General features: G+C 44.8%; 1 protein-coding gene across 5 annotated transcripts in view; it reads right to left on the minus strand.

The window, feature by feature from the left end:
- Positions 1-22,091, minus strand: part of PDCD4 (programmed cell death 4) — a 468,841-nt gene that overhangs the window by 210,995 nt on the left and 235,755 nt on the right. For all 5 annotated transcript variants that reach the window (XM_085603425.1, XM_085603423.1, XM_085603426.1 and 2 more), the window contains 2 exons: positions 16,254-16,475; positions 15,691-15,788 (listed from right to left, as the gene is read on the minus strand). In XM_085603425.1, the coding sequence (XP_085459551.1) occupies positions 15,691-15,788; positions 16,254-16,475 (320 nt within the window). The remainder of the gene's footprint in view (positions 1-15,690; positions 15,789-16,253; positions 16,476-22,091) is intronic.

Raw genomic sequence — 22,091 nt, forward strand, 5'->3', positions numbered from 1 at the left:
CCTATCAGGTAAGTTTTTTATTCCCTTTCCAAACCCTTCCAATTTATGCTTGGGGCATTTTCTTTGTTTTTATCCTTATATTATATTTAGATTAAGTGCCTATCTCAAACGCTTCACCCGCTTCCTTTTATAAGCAAATGAAGCGGATTGACACCGCATCGAATTAATAGGATTGAGCAACTGAAGCGGATCAAGACTGAAGCGCATTGACATCGCATTGATTAATATACACTCTCCCCTCTCAAAAAAGAAGTAGGAGTTATTTACTTTCAATACCAAACTCCTCGTAATGCCTAAACGTTCCGTTCCGTAGCACGCATCAACCTCTTGCGCGATCTACTTCCGCGTCAGGGATTGTGACCCGCTCGCAAAAATGAGCGGTCACATCCCTGACGCGTATTGTGTGTGACCCACAAAGCGATAATTTGAAAGAAGGAAGAGAGGCTCGTTTGTGCTCGCGCTGTGCGTTTCTATAACAACGCACAGCGCGAAGTTAACGATCAGAGCCTTCCTCTCTCCACGAAGATTTTAACCAAATTTGACACTGAAATGTGGACTCTAACTCTGATTAGTCCTACGGGGAAAGTGTATATTACTCTAGCTCGACTATACCTTGACCCATTTATTTATTTATTTAAAATAGAAGCTTATACCTTAAAAAAAAAAAAAAAGCTTATACTAAACCAAAAATCAAGGGGAGAATGAAAGAGACTAATGACTCTAATGACATTGATATGTCTAGCAATATACAATCCCTTACTGAGAGCTCCTTATTGAGTCTCTTCGAAAAACAATTTAAATCCTCCTTAAAGGAGACAGTTGAAGCGGCACTGATTAAAAGAAAGAGGAATACCCCTGAGGATAATACCCTTTCTTCAAGTGATGAGGATCCCCTTCCTAAAAAAGACGGTAAGGTCTTGAAAAAGACAAAACACCTAGAAAATCAAGAGAAAGTTCACGTTTCAAGCAATCACATAATAATTATTGGTAGCCCTTGCGCTACAAAAGATCAAGGAGTCCCGAGCGGCACAAGAAGATTGAGCAGCCTTCTTGGCGCAAAAGGTTCAGGTGCCCCTCGCGGCACAAATAGACAAGGTGTCCTTCACGGCACAAAAGATATCACCTCTTTTGATGATGATGATTATTTTTCACCCTCTGATAATGATGAGCCTGACGAATATGTCTTTGACCCCTTAGAAAAGATGGACGACCTACTTGATGAGGATTTAAATCAACCCACCTCCATTAAGGATCCAACTGGGGTGGAGATGTCCATCAAAAATTTCTCACCCTAGAGGCTCTGACTGGTGGCCTCTTGACCACGTGGCCAAATTGATTAAATTCTGGAAAGAAAGCCCCTTGAAAGGGACTCACGTAACCTATTGAGGTCCGAATGCCCTAGACCCTTTTTAGATAACAAGGCAGGCATGACCCCTAATTTGGACCCTGAATTACTAACCTTCCTTTTCAAAACAGGAAGAGACCCTCGTACAGGGCTTGAACGTTGTCTCAAACAGTGTCAGGATAAGCTTTTGGACACATTAGGCCCTCTTGCCAGAATCATGGACTTGGCAAAAGAGTCCTCCTTAAACGGTACCCCAGTTGACACAGAACTATTAAGAGGGTGGAGTCAACGCGCTGTTTGCCTCCTCGGCAACGCTAATGCTAGCCTTACATTTGAGAGAAGAAGAGGCATTCTGATGCTCATGAACGCAAAATTGGGCGATCTGGCTAATAAGGATATTGAGGGAGATCCTAATGGCCTCCTCTTTGGGGAGTCGTTTATCAAGATTCTTGGAAAATATGTATCTACCTTCTCAGCTTATAATAAAGCACAAAGTAACATGAGACGTATGTTCGGGGGAAGATTTTTTGGAAGGGCTGATAGGGGAGGACCGGCTGCCAGCCGTGGATACAAAAGGTTCTATTTCTACCAAAACCAACGTGGCTACGGAAGATTCTTCTGAGGGAACAACTCATTCTTCCCCCAAAGAGTTCGCAACTACAGCCGAGGTCCAAACAGTCGCAGAAGATTCCAAGGGCAAGGCAATCAAGGTAACTACTCCTCATTTTGTTTCTTTCCCCCCAAAGGTAGGGGGAAGACTTGCTATTTTCAACCAAAATTGGTTATCAATAACAAATGACCCATGGGTTCTAGAAACCGTAAAAGGATTCAAAATAGAATTCAGTATAATTCCTCACCAGAAAATAATTCCAAGGGAACTTATTTTAGATCAGGATCAATCCGCTCTCGTCGAGGAAGAGGTTCACCAAATGTTAAACAAAGGGGCAATTTTCAGCGTTTCAAACACTGGCCCCGGTTTTGTGAGCACTATATTCCTTGTGAAGAAAAAAGACAAAGGTTGGCGCCCTGTAATAAACCTAAAACTCCTGAACTCTTTTCTCGTCTACAGACATTTCAAAATGGAGGGCATTCACCTTTTAAGAGACATCCTCCAAGTAAAAGATTGGCTCATAAAATTAGATCTCAAAGACGCGTACTTTACAGTCCCTATAGATTCGGATTCTCAGAAATATCTAAGATTTCTATGGAAGGGAGTGACATATCAATTTCGTTGCCTTCCCTTCGGCCTCTCTTCGGCTCCTTGGTGTTTCACCAAGATCTTGAGACCGGTTGTAGCGTCCTTAAGGAAAAGAGGGGTCCGTTTGATTATTTACCTGGACGACATCCTATTGATGTCTCAGAGCCAGTAAGAATTACTAATCCATATGAAATGGACTGTGGACCTTTTAGAGAACTTAGGTTTCATCATCAACATAGAGAAATCTGTCATGACTCCCTCACAAAATCTGGAATTTTTGGGATTTCAAGTAAACACATCCTCAGCTCTCTTACAGCTTTCTTTAAAGAAATTATCAAAAATAAAGAAAGAAGGGCCCCTTCGATATAGACCTTTTCGCCAGCAGACTGACGTCCCAGATAGACCAATTTTTCAGTTGGAAACCAGACCCTCTTGCTATAGCGGTAGACGCACTTCTCCAACCTTGGAACAATCTCAATTGTTATGCCTTCCCCCCTTTTGCTCTAATCCAGAGAACTCTTCTGAAGGTTCGTTCAGATCGTTGCCGAATTGTTCTAATCATTCCTTTTTGGAATTCACAAATTTGGTTCCCAGGTGTGATGGAATTGGCCATGGAAGTTCCTCGTCTTATCCTAGGGAGTTTAGATCTTCTCCAGGGTCTGGAAGGAGAATTACACCCTCTTCTTTTAGAAGGAAACATGAACCTTCTTGCCTGGAAGATTTCAGGGAATCTTCAAGATACTCAGGTCTTTCAGGAGAAGCTAAAAGCCTTTTGGATGAATCATGGGCCCCCGGAACTAGAAAAAGATACACCAGTGCTTGGATAAGATGGTGAAGTTGGTGCATGGAACGGAATATGGATCCCGTGGAAGCACCTGTAGTTAAAGTAGCAAATTTTTTAGCAGCTCTCTTTAATTCAGGACTATGCTATAGAACTGTTAATTGCTATAGATCTGCAATTTCAGCAGGACACTCCTTGTTAAACGATTTCTCTATTGGTACCGACCCTTTGATCCGCAGAGTAATGAAAGGTATTAAAATCAAACGTCCTCCCAAACCCAAATATGATTCATTATGGAACGTTAACCTGGCTTTTGATCTTTTTTCATCTTGGCCAGACAACTCTTTTCCTACAAGGAAACAAATATCTACTAAACTAGCTACTTTACTTTGCCTTATATCTTTTAGAAGAGCATCCGATGTAAAATCCCTAGAAATATGTAATAGATTTTACTCCCCTGACGGAGTAGTTTTTGAAATATGTAAAAGGACCAAAACCATGTCTGAGAACATCTTCTACCCTCTTTTTCCAGACTCTCCAAAATTATGTGTAGTCAGTTGCATGAAGGTTTATGAACAAATGATGAGTGCCTTTAGACCTTGCAATGAAATGCAATTACTAATTTCCTATGTAAAACCCTTCAAAGCCGTTTCTTCTGCTACTATTGCTAGATGGGTAAGATCAGTCATGTTTGAAGCAGGAATAGATTTGTCTAAATTCGGCGCACACTCCTCACGTGCCGCTATAGCAAGTAAGGTTTTTTGGGGTGGAGGATCACTTTCCGATATTCTTAAAGCAGCTGATTGGTCTAACGCTTCAACTTTTGTTAAATTTTACCTTAAACCTGTTGAACATGTAAGCAATGTTGCACTGAGGAGCTTTGAACTTGCATAATGTAGCCTCCGGTCTTGTAATGAAATGACGATTCTCCAATTATCATACAGAGAGAATCTTGATTTCATTAAAGACAACGGAGGCTGACATTATCCCTCCCACCACTCCCAGGTGGATGTTTTATTAATGTTTGTACTTTGAGGATTGTTTCTTACCCTTGATTTAATGTACCTTTTTCATGTGAGCTTTGTCACCTTTTATGGTCAATACTACCCTCTTTATTTTTTATTTCAGATTCTTCTTCGTTATAACCTTTCTTTTCGTGGAAGAAGTTTAAGCTACAGTTACTTTTTTCATCGCAGCTCTAAGAGGAAGTCTATCGGTTACCATGGGACTCTGCTGTCTTGTTTGGAATGTTCTTATTATGATGTATTTGTTATACTTTAAAGGGCTGCATCTTGAGCGGCGCAATAAAAGTTATTGCATAATGTCAGCCTCCGTTGTCTTTAATGAAATCAAGATTCTCTCTGTATGATAATTGGAGAATCATCATTTTCCAGTTTCTATTCTTAAAACTCCCAAATAGATATTATTACACAAAAATAAATACCCAGTGTTCTAATGACGTCTACAAAGAGGCTGCTTTGAGAAAGAGGAAACCTTTAACCAAGAATCATCAGATGGAGGGTTATGTCCGTGACAAAGGCATTTATCTGCGAGTGGAAGGAGAGGTACCTAGATTTCTTCTTTGCCAGTAACCTCTCCCAGGCCTTGAGGTAATTTGACACAATCAGGTTAGCAAATTGGATGCCATCTAGCACACATTTTAATTATTTCATCCCCAAGACAAAATAATTGTGCTTACATTCAGAGCTCCTCTGCCTGACTTCTTTATTACCCACTATTCACCCACATTCAACATTTACACGTTTCAAATCAACTAAGTTTGTGCCTTTTAAAATTAAAAAACCAATAACAATATTGGCCCAAAGTCACAAAGGTAAACTTAGACCTGAAGTCTAACTTCAGGCCTGAAGTCTAACTTTAGACTTCAGGGCTAAACTAATACTTCAGGTCTAAGTTTACTTTTGTGAATCGGGCCCGCAGGCTCGTCTTTTCTCGCCCAACTGTTGCTCAGAATCTGAATTCCCCTTTTCCTTCAAAACATTCAAACAAGTCTACAACTATCACATACTCTCTCTATCCTCTAGCAAGCTATCTATCCTCTCCAGTTTGGTCTCTGTACACTTCACTCACTGCTTACAATTGCCTTTCTTCTATCTTTATACGTCTACATCTTTCTGACACATTTAAATCTACAGACCATATCTCTCTACAATCCTCCCTCAATTCACTTGGAATTGCAGGCCTGCAACACAAATGGTTCGCTTATACCCTTCTGGCCTGTGTGTGACTAAGACATTAGCACTCACTACACTTCATGTGGGCATCCCTTAGGGATCTATGCTACTCTCTCTCCTATTCATATTCTACACCACCACCTTATCACCTTGAACTTTACACTGATCAAATCAAAGTCTTTTTCTTATTTCTTACTTTTTCACCAGCCCTGAGTCCAATGCATCTAACCATCTCACTGCCATCTGGAACTGCCAAAATCCACTACAACAGCGGCACTTTATGATCTCTCTTCATTGGCACCCATTGCTCTCTAAAACTCGATCTACTCCCATGACTCCCTCAAGTCTCACTGACTGACTGAATATTTGTAAAGCGCACTATTGCCGAGGCGTCTTGGCGCTGAGGAATGTGCAAAAACCGGAACAGCAAGCAGATTTAGGGTTGAATAAAAAGCCATGTTTTTATACCTTTCCTGAAAAGCGGCTTGCTAGACTGAAGACGTAGTTGTACGGGGAGGGAGTTCCATAATTTAGCGGCTTGGAGTGAGAAGCGTTTTTCTCCCCATCTTACTCTTTTTATCCTGGGGAGATGTACTAGTCCAGTATCAGTGGATCTCAAGAGGCGTGATGGGGCATACCGAGGAAATAAAGATTGTAAATCCTTCGCCCCTCCTCCATATAGTGTACTAGGCAAACGGCCTTGAACTCCACCTGCCTTCTCACTGGAAACCAGTGAAGTTGCTTTATGCTGGCGGTAGTAGGCTGGTGTTTGGGTAAAGTAAGCAGTACTCGCGGTGCCGCATTTTGAAGTGATTGGAGTTTAGAGAGCTGGCTATATCCTGTTCGAGAAACCACAGACTTCTCTTCGATCTATCCATGCGTATGGAATCTTTCACCATCAAGACAGTAACTGCAGCTTGATACCAACTACCGCACATACCATCATCAATTTCAACACTGTCAATACACTCATTAGCTTACTAGTACTCAGCAAAGATTCCTTTGCTTAACTCTACAAGGGATTAAGCTTTGACACCAAAGCTGTATACAACCTATCCAGGCGTACACTCATGTCTTGTACTCAGTAGAATGTTCTTTTGCAAAGATTTCTATGCCTAGCTCTACAAGGTTTTAAGCTTTGACACCAAAAGGATAAGTTACTTACCTGTAATCCTAGTTCTCTTCCAGGGGTATCCTCATCAAAGTCATAAGCACTGAATATTCCCGCCCATGTGCGGGGACCCCGGAAATAATACAATTATATATGAAGAACATATATATACAGCTCTGTATCTGTATAAACATATATTATTTTTACCCAAGCAAATGCAGCCCTCATAGAAAAGGCTAAACAATGTAGACACAAATATCCAATAATGCACCATAGGTATAATAATACACCTAAACTCCTTTTTTTTTTTAATGAGGTAGAAAACTCATGATAAAGGAAAAAAGAACACTGTGCAAACCACAGATCCACAAAACATTGTTAGCCTGCAGGCTGCATTGCAATACAATACCATAGAGACTGAAAAGCCTTGTACAGGTAAAAACTGGCACCGTGCCTTTAAGGCAGCCCTGACTCCAATATCCCATAATGCCTCAGGGGTGACAGTTGGGTCAGTTGTTCTTTGCGAGACCGTAGTCCTACACACAAAGATATATTTCCTCCATGTTAAATAATCCACTCCTCATAATTGCCTGGTGAGGCGGGTGGGTTGCTTATGACTTTGATGAGGATACCCCTGGAAGAGATCTAGGATTACAGGTAAGTAACTTATCCTTCTCTTCCAGGGGATCCTCATCAATAGTCATAAGCACTGAATAGAATAGCAAGCCCACCTTCCACCTGCAGGCAAATGAGAACTGCATTATACATGGAGTAAAAAACCATTGACAAATTCAGTTTTTGAACACATTCCTCAAGGAGGCTTGTCCTACTTGAGTGTCTGCTCTGGTGTCCGAGTCCAGACAATAATGCCTCGTAAATGTATGGACAGATCTCCAAGTGGCTGCTTTGCAGATCTCGGAGAGTGGGACATTATTGAGAAAGGCAGCAGTAGCCGCCTTTCCTCTTGTGGAGTGCGCTTTAGGTCGAGCGACCAGTGGCTTCTGCGCCAGCTGGTAAGCCAATTTAATGGCTGACACAATCCACCTAGCAATGGAATGCTTAGATGCAGCAAAACCTGTGCGGACAGCACCATAATTAACAAATAAGTGGTCAGATTTCCTGACAGCCTTAGTCCTATCTAAGTAGAATTTTAGAACCCTCTTAACATCTAAAGAGTGCAACGCCCTCTCCGCTTGCGATGAGGGGTTGGGAAAAAGGTTGGTAAGGAGATAGTCTGGTTAACATGAAAATCTGACACCACCTTTGGTAAAAAAAGATGGATGAGTTCTCATCACTACCCTATTCAGATGAAAAATTGTGTAGGGTTCTTTAGATCAGAGGGCCTGTATTTCACTCACCCTACGTGCTGAAGTTATAGCTATTAAAAAAGCTGCTTTCCATGTAAGGTGCTGTAAAGTAGCCTTATGTATGGGCTCGAAAGGTGAACTCATAAGTTTTGATAGAACCAAGTTCAGCTCCCAAGAAGGCGCGGGAGGCCTTACTGGGGAGGTAAACCTTTTTGAGCTCCTGTAAAAAATCCTTCACCACCTGCAGCTTGAAGAATGACTGCTGTGAAGGGGAGCGCCTATATGCTGTAATGGCCGCTAGGTGAACTTTAATGGATGAAAATTTCAACCCCACCCTGGCTAAGTGAAGAAGATAAGGCAAAATCACTTCCTCCTGACATTTTGTAGGGTTATACTGATGTTATACACCATACATAAAACCTCTTCCACTTACAGAAATAAGAGTGTCTTGTAGAAGGCCTCCTAGCCTCCTTCAGTATGGTCATACACTCCTGGGGAAGGTTTAAATGGCCATACTGGAGGACTTCAGGAGCCATGCTGTTAAGCTCAGCGAGGGAAGACTGGGATGGTAAATCTTCCCCTGCATCTTGGTTAACAAGTCCGGTCTGCACGGCAGGCGCTTGTGAGGTCGAATCGACATGTGGAGGAGATCCATGTACCACCACTGCCTCGGCCAGTCCGGTGCTATGAGGATCATCTTGGCCGCCGAGTGTTGTAGCTTGGTCACCACCTTGGGGATCAGTGGGAGAGGCGGAAAGGCGTACACAAATGTCATTGACCAATCGATCAAAAAGGCATTCCCTATGGATCCTGGCCGATGGTATCTTGATGCGAAGCCTCGGCATTTCGCGTTGTGTTTGTCCGCGAAGAGATCTATTTGCGGACGTCCCCACTCCTTGAAGATGTCCTCTAGCACCTTGTCGTTGAGTACCCAGTCGTCTGGATCTTGAAAATGACGACTGAGCAAGTCCGCTTTTACGTTGAGCTCTCCTGGCAGGTGCACCGCCTTTATCGAAATATTCCTTGCTAAGCTCCCGTGCCACAGGGACTGAGCCTCCAGCGAGAGCGTCCTGGATGGAGTACCCCCCTGTTTGTTCAGGTAGTACATTGTGGTGGTATTGTCCGTTTGTACTAGAATGGGACTCGTCCTGATTGCGGGCATGAACGCTATGAGGGCTAGGTGGACTGCCCTGAGTTCTAGCATGTTGATGTGGTACAACCGTTCGCTGCTGGACCACAGTCCTTGCGTCTGTAGGGATCCCAGATGCGCACCCCAACCCTGCAGAGATGCGTCGGTGATCAGCCTCTGAGATGGGGGTTCTTGATGAAAAGGAAGTCCCACCTGTAGATTGAGTGGCTTCAACCACCACTTGATTGACTGCCTGGCCGCTGAGGAAAGACGGACTGTTTCCTCCCACAGTGAATTCCTTTGGTCCCATTTGTCCTCCAGATCTTGTTGGAGAGGACGCATCCTCAACCTGGCATTGGGCACCAGGAATATGCAAGATGCCATGGCCCCTAGCAGGGACGAAATCTGTCGCGCTGTAGACAGCTTGTTGGTGATAATCTGCTTGCCTTTGTGGATCAGGGATGACCGTTTCTCCTCCGAAGGAAACACTTTTCCTACTGCGGAGTCTATAGTTGCACCGAGGTAGTGTATCCTTTGGGTTGGTGTGAAGTTGGATTTCTTGAAGTTCACCCTGAGCCCCAATCTGTGACACAGGTTCAGGCAGCGTGCCAGCTGTGAGTGTACACTCTGAGGCGATGGTCCTTTTATCAGCCAATCGTCTAGATAGGGATAGACGAAGACTCCTGCGCGCCTCAGTGCAGCCGCTACTACTGCCATGCATTTTGTAAATACTCGAGGGGCCGATTTCAGGCCAAATGGTAGGACCTTGAACTGATAGTGAGAGGTCCCCACTACGAACCTTAGGAATTTCCGATGTACGATGGGAACATGAAAGTACGCGTCTTGCAAATCCAGCGAGCACATCCAATCGCCTTGCCGGAGATGCGGATATATTTGGTGAAGCTCAAGCATGCAAAACTTTTCTCTTTTGATATGCTTGTTTAGTGTTCGTAAGTCCAAGATGAGTCTGAACTCTGCTTTTGTATTTCTTTTTTGGATTAGAAAATATCTGGAGTAGACTCCTCTCCCTCTCTGCGCCCTGGGAACTCTTTCTATTGCTGATTTGAGCAGAAGGGTCGCTACTTCTTCTCTTAACATCCTGAGGTGTTTAGATGATTGTACAGGGTGGATCGAGGGAGGAGGGCTCCGGAAACGAAGCGAGTATCCATGTCGCAGTATATTCAGAACCCACTTGTCCTTTGTGATGGATTGCCACTCTGGAAGATGGTTTGCAATACTTCCTCCCACCGGAGCGGTGGACGGCATTGGAGGAAGCAGACTCTCATTGCTTTCCTTGAGCCTTGTTTCCACCTCCGGCCTGGCGGTTATTTCCACGTCCCCTGGATGGTCTACGGGACTGAAATTGTTGCTTCTTTTGCCCTTGTTGGTCTTGATTTTTCTGCCAGTGAGGGGTTTTAACCCTCTGCTGGTAGCTACGCCTGTCCGTTCCCCTACGGCGACGGAATTCTTTCCGTTTCTCTAGGCCCACAGCCTTCATGGTCTCGAGTTCTGACTTCATCCGAGCCATTTCTTCATCCGCATGAGAACCGAAAAGCGAACTACCCGAGAAAGGCAGATTCAGAATTCTTGCCTGAACTTCAGGTTTCAAGGCCGTCAGCCTTAACCAAGAGGATCTTCTGGCGGAAATCCCATGAGCAAATGAGTGCGCTGCCAACGTTGCTCCATCCGCTGCTGCGCTGATCACTTGGTTTGAAACTAGGCTGCCGTCGTGCAGGATCTCTTCAAAGTCCTTTTTGTTTTCGTTAGGCACTTTTTCTATAAATCGCTGCAGGGAATCCCATAGTGATCTGTCGTAGCGCCCCAGAAGCGCTGAGGCACTAGCCACTTTCAGATGACACCACTGAATGGGTTTTTCTGGCAGCAGCCGTGATCACAGAGTCCGGTGGAGGGTCCGCATTGAGAAATAGAGGATCCTCGGGAGCCGGACGATATTTCTTAAGAATCCACGCCGGCGCAGATTTGATAGTTGCTGGCGTGAGGAAGATATCCATCACTGGTTGAAGCAACCCAGGGACTAAAGGCAACAATGGACGAGACACCGCTCTCTCATGAAGGGTCTCGAAGATGACAGAAGAGGTGGTTTCTTGAACAGGCATAGGAATGTTCAACTTTGTCGCTCCTCTGCACAGCACATCTTGGAAAGTGGTGATGTCGTCCACTGGCGACACTCTAGATGGTGGAGTATCTGTGAGTGTGGGTGAATAATCCCTTCTGGACGAACGGCTTGACAAGGAAGAAGAAGGAGACCTCCGTCGCCTTCTCCCCGATCTGATTGACTCTCTTCTATGAGAGGTAGACCTGGATCGCCTTCTGGGCGAGCGTGAGCGCCTTTGCAATTCTCTTCCTCGAGAATGGGATCTTGCTGGTCGTGATGGTTGATCCAGAGTCCTTAGTCTTGTTAAGGAATCCTTAACTGCCTGAATCATCGCAGTGTTCTGAGGCATTTCCCTGACGGGGCTCTGAGGCCGAGCATGGCCCTCGTTTTGAGATGTATGCTCCACTGGAGGAACTGGAGAGAGACCCAACACCTCCGCTGATTCGGATCTTGATCTCGAGCGGCTGAGGGTGAAATTGAGATCGGACGCGATGAATCGTGCTCCGATGTGGTATATACCACTCTATGAGGAGATTTGCGCCTTGATACTTTCTTGAAAGTCAGACGAATGTGTGACGTCTCCTGGTATTCCACCTCGGGGGACCGTCTCGACGGTGATAGGCCTATCAACGGAGACCTGGACTTCGACGCCGAATGGATCACCGGCGAGGTGTCCTGCCTCGACGTCGAGAGCCTTGTCGTCGACGGAGGACTTGTCCTGGACGGAGGTCTAGAACCCAACGGGGAATCTCGCCTTGACGTCACCATCTTCTCCGAAGATCTGGAGACCTTAGACGACGGAGGCACCCGCCTCGACGTCGACTCAGACGGAGGCACCCGCCTCGACTCCGACGGAGGCATCCGCCTCGACGTCGACTCCGACGGAGGCATCCGCCTCGACGCCGAATGTTCCGACGATGATCTTTGCCTCGACGTCGTCAGCACTTTCGAAGAGGATCGTCTTTCCCTCGACGGCGAACCAGGTCTCGACGTCGAAGATCTTGCCGGCGTCTCACGCCTGTGCGCTTCATGCGACGTCGACTTCTCTCTTGGTGTCGACTTAGACGTTGAGCGATGTCTTGACGTCGAACGATGTTTTCTCGACGTTGATCGGCGATGAGCCTCCTTCGACGTCGAACGATGTTTTCTTGACGTCGAAGTTGCAGACGACGAACAAATGCGCTTCGCCGCCGGATCGAGCGTCGACGTGGACTTTCTTTTGGAAGCATGACTCCCCCTGGACTCCTCACCTCTCAGCGACGATCCCGCCGCTGGAGTCTTCGACGCCGAGCCCGACGCCGATGGAGAACAGACAGAGACCAGCTGCTTCGACGTCGATCGCTCCGAAAGGCCATAAAGCCTAATTCTCTCTCTCTCTTTCAAAGTCCTCTTTGAAAGGTCCTTGCAGTGACGACAGGATGCAGGAGAGTGAGAATCTGGTAGACAGACGATACACACCTCGTGTGTGTCTGAAGAGGCCTTCTTTTTGCCACAGGATGGACGCGGCATGAATAAATAAGGCATTTTTCTGAAAGAAAAAGTTGTTAAATTTAGCCAGAAAACACAGGAATACGCTTCCCCGACAGACTTTAACCAGAGGAAGCCCAAAAAATTACTAGAAAAGTAACAATTCTTGACTGAAAAGTCAAAAAAGAAGAGAGCTGAATTCCAGGGTCCTGACTGAAGGAGCCGGAAAGAACAACTGACCCAACTGTCACCCCTGAGGCATGATGGGATATTGGAGTCAGGGCTGCCTTAAAGGCACGGTGCCAGTTTTTACCTGTACAAGGCTTTTCAGTCTCTATGGTATTGTATTGCAATGCAGCCTGCAGGCTAACAATGTTTTGTGGATCTGTGGTTTGCACAGTGTTCTTTTTTCCTTTATCATGAGTTATCTACCTCATAAAATAAAAAAAAATAAAAAAAAAGGAGTTTAGGTGTATTATTATACCTATGGTGCATTATTGGATATTTGTGTCTACATTGTTTAGCCTTTTCTATGAGGGCTGCATTTGCTTGGGAAAAAATAATATATGTTTATACATATACAGAGCTGTATATATATGTTCTTCATATATAATTTTATTATTTCCGGGGTCCCCGCACATGGGCGGGAATATTCAGTGCTTTATGACTTTGATGAGGTTCCCCTGGAAGAGAACTGTATACAACCTATCCAGGCATACACTCATGTCTTGATATTGCCACAAAACTGGTTGTAGCTCCTCAAAAATTGGCCATGTACAAGCTACTGACAATTGTATTGAAAGCGAAGACATGCTGTCTATTGCAAATAGTTACAAGTGATTTCGATATACTCCCCATTCTAAATATGTAAATATAGATGCATATAGCTAATTTCTGACTGTTCTATTACCCACAGATAATATTAATTGTGAGCGTGTCTGCCTCTATGATATCAAAACAAATGGCATAATAATGAATCCACACTACTCTATCTGCATCGCTCTGTGTACCGCCATCATTGCTCTATAAAGCTTTTGATAAAAATAAAAATAAATGGAAAGATGAATATACTTCAGACACTGTGTGTCTAAATATGTGTCCAAGATGTGCTCATCTTCAGATAGAGATGGATTTGCGTGTTATCAGAACACATTTGAGATTGGAATTAGTGTACAGCTGTAACCTCTATCAGATAGCAGTAAATCGTTATTCAAGTATTCATGTACAAGAGCTGGGAGAGTTAGGCAAAAGGAGACACTGTTGTACTCAGGATAAACCAGACTCTATCACCAGCCTCCCTTATGATAAACTGTACGGTATTCCATCTCTAAATACAGAGTGAAGCCATTCACTGATTTATACTACCTCCTTGTGCCCAGACTGTTCAGACACTGGCTATGCTGCATGCAGATCTTTCAGGTGAGTTAAGGCTAGATACTACATCTGCAATTTCCTATTACTCATATTCACCAAGCATACCCCTTTGTCTTCTCCCTAAACCAGTCTCCCAACGTCCTTAGCCGCACACCAATAATAGACACCCTTCAACAACATCAAAGACCTAGGTTGACGAACATCAGACCTGATGGTGAAACGGACTGTAAGATCAAATATATTTCGACATGAACAACTGCATTTGGGACAAGACACCAGTTCAAAAAGTAGAGTTCTAATTAACACATGTAAAATGCCAAAATGTCAAAAGAAGTTCCATTAAAGAAACAACAGACAGCAATACAAAACCAGAGTAACGGCAGACTGTGTGCCATGCAAATGCTATAAACAATGTAAATCCTAACTAAAGCATACTCCTGACTTCACTTCAATGAGAATGAGACACAGATTCAGAAAATAGCCTATCTATCACAGCCTTTTATATTTTATATTTCAATGAAACAAGTATCATAGTAGATTGGGAAATAATTTTAAAAACACAGGTGCCGCTGGGGGGGGGGGGGGGGGGGGGGGGCTAAGGCGTGGAGGGCGGGCGGTTCAATCAATACCCTTAAAATTGGCTAGATTGAAAATACTCATGGTTCTATTACTCAAAACACACATGAAGAATACCACTGCTCAGCTTGCAACAAAACCAGCAAAGCCCAACAAGAAGCCTTCAGAGCTCTTCACACCTCCTCCAGCCAATCAGAAGCACCTCACACACAACATACGTTCCAAAACACTACGACTGACCCAGAACATCGGCCCCCAAACACATGTATCTAGGTCACCAGCACATTGCTGTAAATGTTATTTGTTCCAGATGTAAATAGGATTCTAGGTTCCAGTGGGACAGGGCTGTGCATTTAGAACCCAACAGGCATCGTAGTGTGGTATCACAGTAGTACTGCAGACTGCAGCTTTGCTTTCTCAGCTAAGAGGCCAGAACACCAAGCCTTCACAGGCAGATAACAGTCAGGAGTCTGTGGGAGAAGGAGTACAGTGAGATATACAAATGCTGGGAGTAAAGGCAGGGACCGACAGCAATTGTGACTGTGTGCTCTGCACAATCCTGTCCAAGTATTTGACTATTCGCTGGCTGAACTCTTGCAAGTGCTTTGTACCAAGGCATAGCTCTGCTCCCACTTACAGGCAAAAATGAAGTCTTTGGAAGCCTTCCTTTGGTTGCTCGCATTCCGGTTTGAGGAGGACTTGACCTGGCAGTTCGGGATGGACTGTTCCCATTGGAGCAGAGTCAAGACTGAGTTACATATGGCTGTGACCAAACTAAGTGGTATGGTGTGCAAAATAACAATGGACTGGAATGCAGCCTGAGTAATTACCGGTGACTGAGATTGATTGATGCATTCCACTGATCACTTTTTTGTATACCTCTTTGATAGCAATTCCTGCACTCATGCTCTCCTTAATATACAAAAGCGTAAAAAAACATCAGTTTTAGGGCTGGAAGGCAACGCCTTAATATCTTTGTCCCACCCCACCTCCCTCTAGTTCCCAGTCCCCAATCCTCTTTTAGTACAACACTGCTCATGATGCCCAAGTGGAAGAGCCAATGCTAATCCCTACAGGCAATTATAACTTACCGTGCATGTACACAATCCACAGTTCCTTTATAACGATCAATATAATCTCTGCTCAAAATTCCATCTCCAACAGCCCTAGCAATGAACTGGCCCACAAACTGTTGAGAAAGAAAGACAACAACAAAATAATCTATACTTCAATATAGTTTCTTTTAATGACAAAGAAATGTATTGGATGTAACCAAATGGTGAGAATTAAACTAACACATGAAATTATCCCATTAGCCATTAAGAAAATGTTTTAAAGGTCAAATGATGAAAAGACTACCCATCTGCAAGCTAGAGATTGACATGAAGCTGGCTTAATGTTAAGTCAATAAAAAGACCATCCAATTAGAAAGTAATCTCTCACACACACAATACAGATATTTGACAAGAAATATTTAGTAACTCAATGCAACATTTACAGATAAATATCTATCCTTTAACCATCTAGTACAGCTAGTGATGTTCTGTCAGCTTTCTTTTAGTGTGTGACTTGCAAATTTCTCATTGACCATCAAGTCTTCCCTATCCGTTTTCTTTATTTGTTAATAAACCACAACTTAGCCAAAGTAACAAACCTTGGGTGCTGTGGGCGTATCCAAGACCAATTCTGGAAGCTCCTGGAGTAGCTTGTCAAAAGAGGTTTCTACATCCTGTGGGCTCAGTACTGTCCCACAAAGGTCTGAGAGAAGCTTGGAGGTCATCTCCCTGTGGCTCGCCTTCCCTTCTAGTGCCAAAGAAACTGCCAACATCGGTAAGCCACACTTCATTTCTCCAATATTTAAATCTCTCAGCATCTCCTTTAACAGATAAAGCAAAGGATAGTTACAAAGTGGAATGAAAAAGAAGTATGCATAATTTGTTGGTTAATTTGCAAAATGGAAAAGATACTTCTCTGTAGTCCTTGTTCTCCAGAACAATCACTCTGTCTTTGCAACTTTGAAACTAATGGCATACCTGGGCAAAACTCCTATCTCTTGGCTTTAATTTGACAGAAAACACCTCTGTATTCACTTCTTTTAAAGAGAGAGGAATAAAAGGGAACTGTTAAAGGCTGCAAAGTGAAAACTGACACTAACTCTTACGTTTAAGAACTGCAGAAGTTGCTTGCATCGTTAAGCAATGCAGGGTCATACAGTTTTTGTTTCTGTGGCCACGGATGAAGATCCCTGAACACAGAAGCCTTCAAGATACAGGACTACAAACTCTTGTAGGTGTATTTTACTTTTCATATGATGTCCCTTGAAGTTTGCTTGGTTAAAACACCTTTTTTTGTGTGAAAGACTACTACTTTCTCCCCTACTTCACTATCATTCCCCGCATTATCAGTCGATGTATTTGCTCTCCGAACCTGCTTCTCACACCATGTCGATTTTCTCCATCAGATGTCTTACTTCAGGTTAAAAGTTTTTGGCAGGATGGTCATGATGTTTATGGCACAAGCCTGCAAGGCATATGGCACAAAATAAAAAAAGCTCTTCGGAAAGGTCATGGAGAGAGTCTGCCTGAAGGTGACACATAGATGCTGGCTATGTAGCTTCTGGGTACACAAGCTCGATCCAGGCAAAAGAGCAAGACCTCCATGTTTTATAACAACGTCTTAGCCTGCATCCCCAAAAGAGGACTCCGGATTCCCTCATCTCATTCTTCCTCAACGCAGAGCTAGCCAGGTGTCATCTAAACACAAATCTAGATACTCAATGTACTGCAGGTGTTCGCTGTTGAGACTATAAGTCGAGGGGTCATACTCTAGTATCAAGTGCTAAATCATTAGCAATCCTGAAAATGTAGTGCACTCAGGTGATGTGACTTTATCCATTCTGGCTTGGCAATGAGACATGGATTCTCCCCAGCAGACTAAATTGCCTTCCATTTGGGTAAGCAATACAACAAACAGATCGTAACTAACTTTGGTAAGGTTAAATGCTAGCGCAAACCTAGAATATTCCCAACTTAATCTAAAAAAAAGCATGGTTCTCCAAGGGGAAAAGAAGTCAAACACTGTCGACCTATAGATCACTCACCATCTCACCTGTGGCTGATGCCAGTAATTTTCCAAACAATGCTACCAACACTTCAGGCCAGAACCAATCAATCAATCAATCAATCAGTACTTGTTAAGCGCAACTGTGAGGGTCTCAAGGTGCTGGGGGGTATAGAGAGGACGGGGGCTGCAGGTCTGAGTGGGGGCTGAGGTTCAGTCGAAGAGCCAGGTCTTGAGATCCTTCCTGAATTGGGTGAGCAACAGGGATAATCTGAGGTGGAGAGGCATGGTGTTCCAGGTTTTGGCGGCAAGGCAAGAGAAGGATCTTCCTCTGGTCCTGGTCTTGCGGATCCGAGGGACGGTGGCCAGGGCCAGTTAGGAGAAGCAGAGGGGTCAGGTGGGTAAGTGGAATGAGAGGCGGTGGTTCAGGTATGCTGAGCTGGCATCGTGGAGGGCTCTGTAGGCGTGTGTGAAGAGCTTGAAGGTTACTCTTTTGTTGGCTGGAAGCCAGTGGAGTTCTCGTAGGCGTTCAGAGATGTGGCTACGGTGACGGATGTTGAGGATCAGTCTGGCTGCTGCATTTTGAACGTTCTGTGGTTTCCTTAGAAGTTTATGGGCGACGACTGCGCAGAGTGCATTGTCGTAGTAGAGTCTGCTGCTGATGAGTGCGAAGACGACCGTCTTTCTGGCCTCAGCGGGGATCCATCTGAAGGTCTTTCGAAGCAGACGAAGAGTGTGGAAGCAAGATGATGAGATGGCACTGATCTGGCTGTTCATAGTGAGAGAGGAGTCCAGTATGATGACGAGGTTTTATGAGTGGCCAGTGGGTGTGGAGGGGTCAGGGTTCCTAATGTAGTAGGCCACCAGGAGTCTTCACAAGCGCAGGTGTTAGGTCCCAGGATGAGGTATTCGGTCTTGTCCGAGTTCAGCTTAAGGCAGCGGTTTCTCATCCAGGTGGCAACGGCTTTCATCGGTTAGTGGAAGTTTTTTCTGGCGATTGTGGGTTCATTGGTGAGGGAGAGGATCAGCTGGGAGTCGTCAGCAAAGGAGACGATGTTGAGTCTGTGGTTCCTGATTATGGCAGTGAGCAGGCCATGTAGAAATTGAAGAGGGTGGGGCACAGGGAAGAGACCTGGGGGACTCCGCAGTCCACCTCCGTGGGTTCTGAGAGGAACAAAGGTAGTCTGACTTGCTGTGTTCTACTGGTGAGGAAGGAACAGATCCAGTCCAGGGCTTTGTCGTAGATGTTGGCATTGTGGAGTCTCGTGCTTAGGGTACAGTGGGAGACTGTGTCAAAGGTGGCAGAGAGGCCCAGGAGGATGAGGGCTGCAGTTTCTCCCCGGTCGAGGAGGGCTAGTATGTCATTGGTAGCGGCGAGGAGGGCGGTCTCAGTGCTGTAGTTTCTTCAGAAGCCAGACTGAGAGGAGTCCAGGATGTGGTTAGCTTCTATGAAGTCAGAGTTGTGCGCTGATGGCCTTCTCGATAACCTTGGCTGTGAAGGGGAGCAGGGAGAAACTCTTGAAGTCTGTTGGGTCGGTGGATGGTTTCTTAAAAAGGGGGTTTATCTCTGCGTGTTTCCAGTCATCGTGGAAGGTGGCGGTCTCAATGGAGCAGCTGATAGTGTGGCGTAGTTCAGGGGCGATGGTGGCTCTGTGGAAGATGTGGTGTGGGCAGGGGTATGAGGGGGCTCCAGAGTGAAGGCTCTTCATGGACTTGAGTGTGTTGTCCATGGTGAGGGGGGGTCCAATTGAGCAGGATCTGTTGGGGGGCGACGGCATCGCTTGCAGTGTTGGAGGGAGTGATGGGCAGCTCTTGGGTGTCGCAGCTGTCTTAGATCTGTTTGAACTTGAGGTGAGAGAAGTTTGTTGCAGAGGCCTTACCTCTGTGGTTTCGCTGTTGGGTTTGGTGAACCATTTTCTTTGTGGTTTTGAGGAGGATGTGGTGTGCGGAAATGGCGACCTTGAAGGCTGCGTGGGCTTCCGGGGTTGTTGTTTCTCCATCTCTTCTCTAGCCATCTACAGTTGCGTCTGGACTCGTGTAGGGCGGCAGTGAACCAACTGGCTTTCTCAGAGTGTTGCTTGGCAGGTGCTTTCATCAGAACAGTTGTTTCTGTAAATTCCACTATTCACATCTTTTTGACCAACTCCCACTTCCTAAATTCAGTGGAGAGGAAGGTATAACTGAAGTACAGGCAACTGAAGTACAGGCTACTGAAATCCGATCAATTCCTTCTTTCAGAGACGCTACTTGACTAGGGATTTCTGCATCTAAAACAAAAGCCACATTGCCTCACATCTTTAACACCCCGATAAACAGTAGGAAGACTCATTCTGTTTGGAGGAGAGGGAGGCGGTATGAGATAAGCCAGAGGCAGTACACTTCTATAAAAGCAACTAGTGCCCTTTACTCTCTGTGGATATTACAGAGCACTCAGGGATTCTGGATGTTTAATATCCTAGAGTGAACAGGAAAGGATAATGTTACTTACCCAGTAAGCATCTTTTCTTGGCATGTAGAGCTTTAGATTCACATGCTTTGCATACTCCTGCCATCTAGTGTTGGGTCCGGATGTTTTCAAGTTGTTTTTTTTCAAAGAAGTCTTTCCAGTCACGAGGTAAGGTGACTCCTCCTTTCGGTGATAGTGTGCATGGGCATTGACTCCATTGTTAGGTTGTTTTCCTGCAGAGGGCAAGAATGGAGTTAGTAAGTGTAGAATAGAGATGTCCATGCATATGTATGTAAACTGAGAAACTGCCACAACTACAGGAGACCGGGTGGGTGCATATGTGAATCGGCAGCTCTACAAGCCAAGAACAGATGCTTACTGGGTAAGTAACATTATCCGTTCGAGGCATGTGAGCTGTAGATCACATGATTTGCATAGACTATACAGCAGTACACTCCCAAAGCGGTGGCTAACCTGTAGTTGATGTAGTTGTCTGTAGACCATGTTGCTGCCTTACAGATGTCAGCTAGGGGGATAGTCCCTAAGAAGGCCATAGTAGCCCCTAATTTGCATGTGGAATATGCTCTAGGGGGTATTAGCAAAGTTCTTTTTGCTTCCTGATAACATGTCTGGATACATTTTACGATCCATCTTGCAATGCCTGATTTAGATATGGGATTGCCTTTGTGTGGTGAAGAAAAAGCAACACAAAGTTGCTTTGATTTTGCGAAATTCTTTTGTTCTTTCAATGTAATATAGTAGAGCTCCTCTAACATTAAGGGTGTGTAGAGCTCGTTCTACTACAGAATCAATCGGTTGAGTTACCAGGTTGAGACAGATAACTCAACCGATTGATTGATATGAAAGGCAGAAATCTAGTATTGGTGCGAAGAACCACTTTGTCTCTATGAAGCTAAAAGAAAGGCACTTGTATAGTTAGTGCCTGGAGTTCACCAACCCTCCTCAGTGAAGTTATTGCGATGAGAAAAGCAAACTTCGATGAGAGGAATTCAATTGGCACTTATGCATTGGCTCGAATGGTGGACCCATTAGCCTTGTAAGGACGATGTTTAGGTTCCACATTGGTGCAGGTGGGACTCTTGGTGGTATGACTCTTTTTAACCCTTCCATAAAGGCTTTAATCACTGGTACTCTGAATAGAGATAAGTGTTGTGTGTTTTGTTAGTATGCAGCAGTAGCTGCGTTTTCTGCTGTGGCGAACAGGTCTATCTGAGGAAATCCCCATTCCTGATAGAAGAAAACCTGAGGATGAAGTTCCCACTCGTGGATTTTTTTTGCTTCTGTCTGCTGGGAAGGTCTGCAATCTGATTGTTTACTCCTGAAAGGTGTTCTGCCAGGAGATAAATCTTGTGGTGTACTGCCCATTTCCAAATGGCTTGTGCTAGGCGTGACAGTTGGAAAGAGTCTGTGACTGGTTCCACTGACTTGCTAAGCATTCTTGAAGGGGACGCATGTGAAGTCTTGCATGTGAAGTCTTGCATACGGTACGATTATGATGCAAGGCGCTATCATTCCCAGCAGTTTCATGAAGACTCTGGCTGGTAATGAGTGGTTGGGCTGAAACCGAATGAGAAAAGACTGAATACTGTGAATTCTGGCTGCATTGGGAGAGGCTAGAGCTTTTTGAGTGTGTATGGTGGCTCCCAAATAAATCTGTGTGTTTGAAGGCTGCAGATGGGACTTCAGCGCATTCACTGTAAACCCTAGTTGGTGTAGTAAGCGAATTGTGGCTTGCGTGTGTTGGAGACACTTCTGGTAAGTGCTGGCTTTGATGAGCCAGTCGTCCAGATAGGGGGAAGACGTGGATATGCTGTCTTCTCAGACGAGGAATATGCAATGTTACATCGCAAGCGCTACAACGCATGTGATTACAACGTGGTCATAACGACGACTGTGTTGTTACAACGCAAGTCGTTTCTACGACTTGCTGTAGGGGGCACGCTGGACTTAGGAATAGTATACCTT

The sequence above is a fragment of the Triturus cristatus genome, chromosome 1_2, assembly GCF_964204655.1.
Source record: "Triturus cristatus chromosome 1_2, aTriCri1.1, whole genome shotgun sequence".
Classification (NCBI taxonomy): Eukaryota; Metazoa; Chordata; class Amphibia; order Caudata; family Salamandridae; genus Triturus; species Triturus cristatus.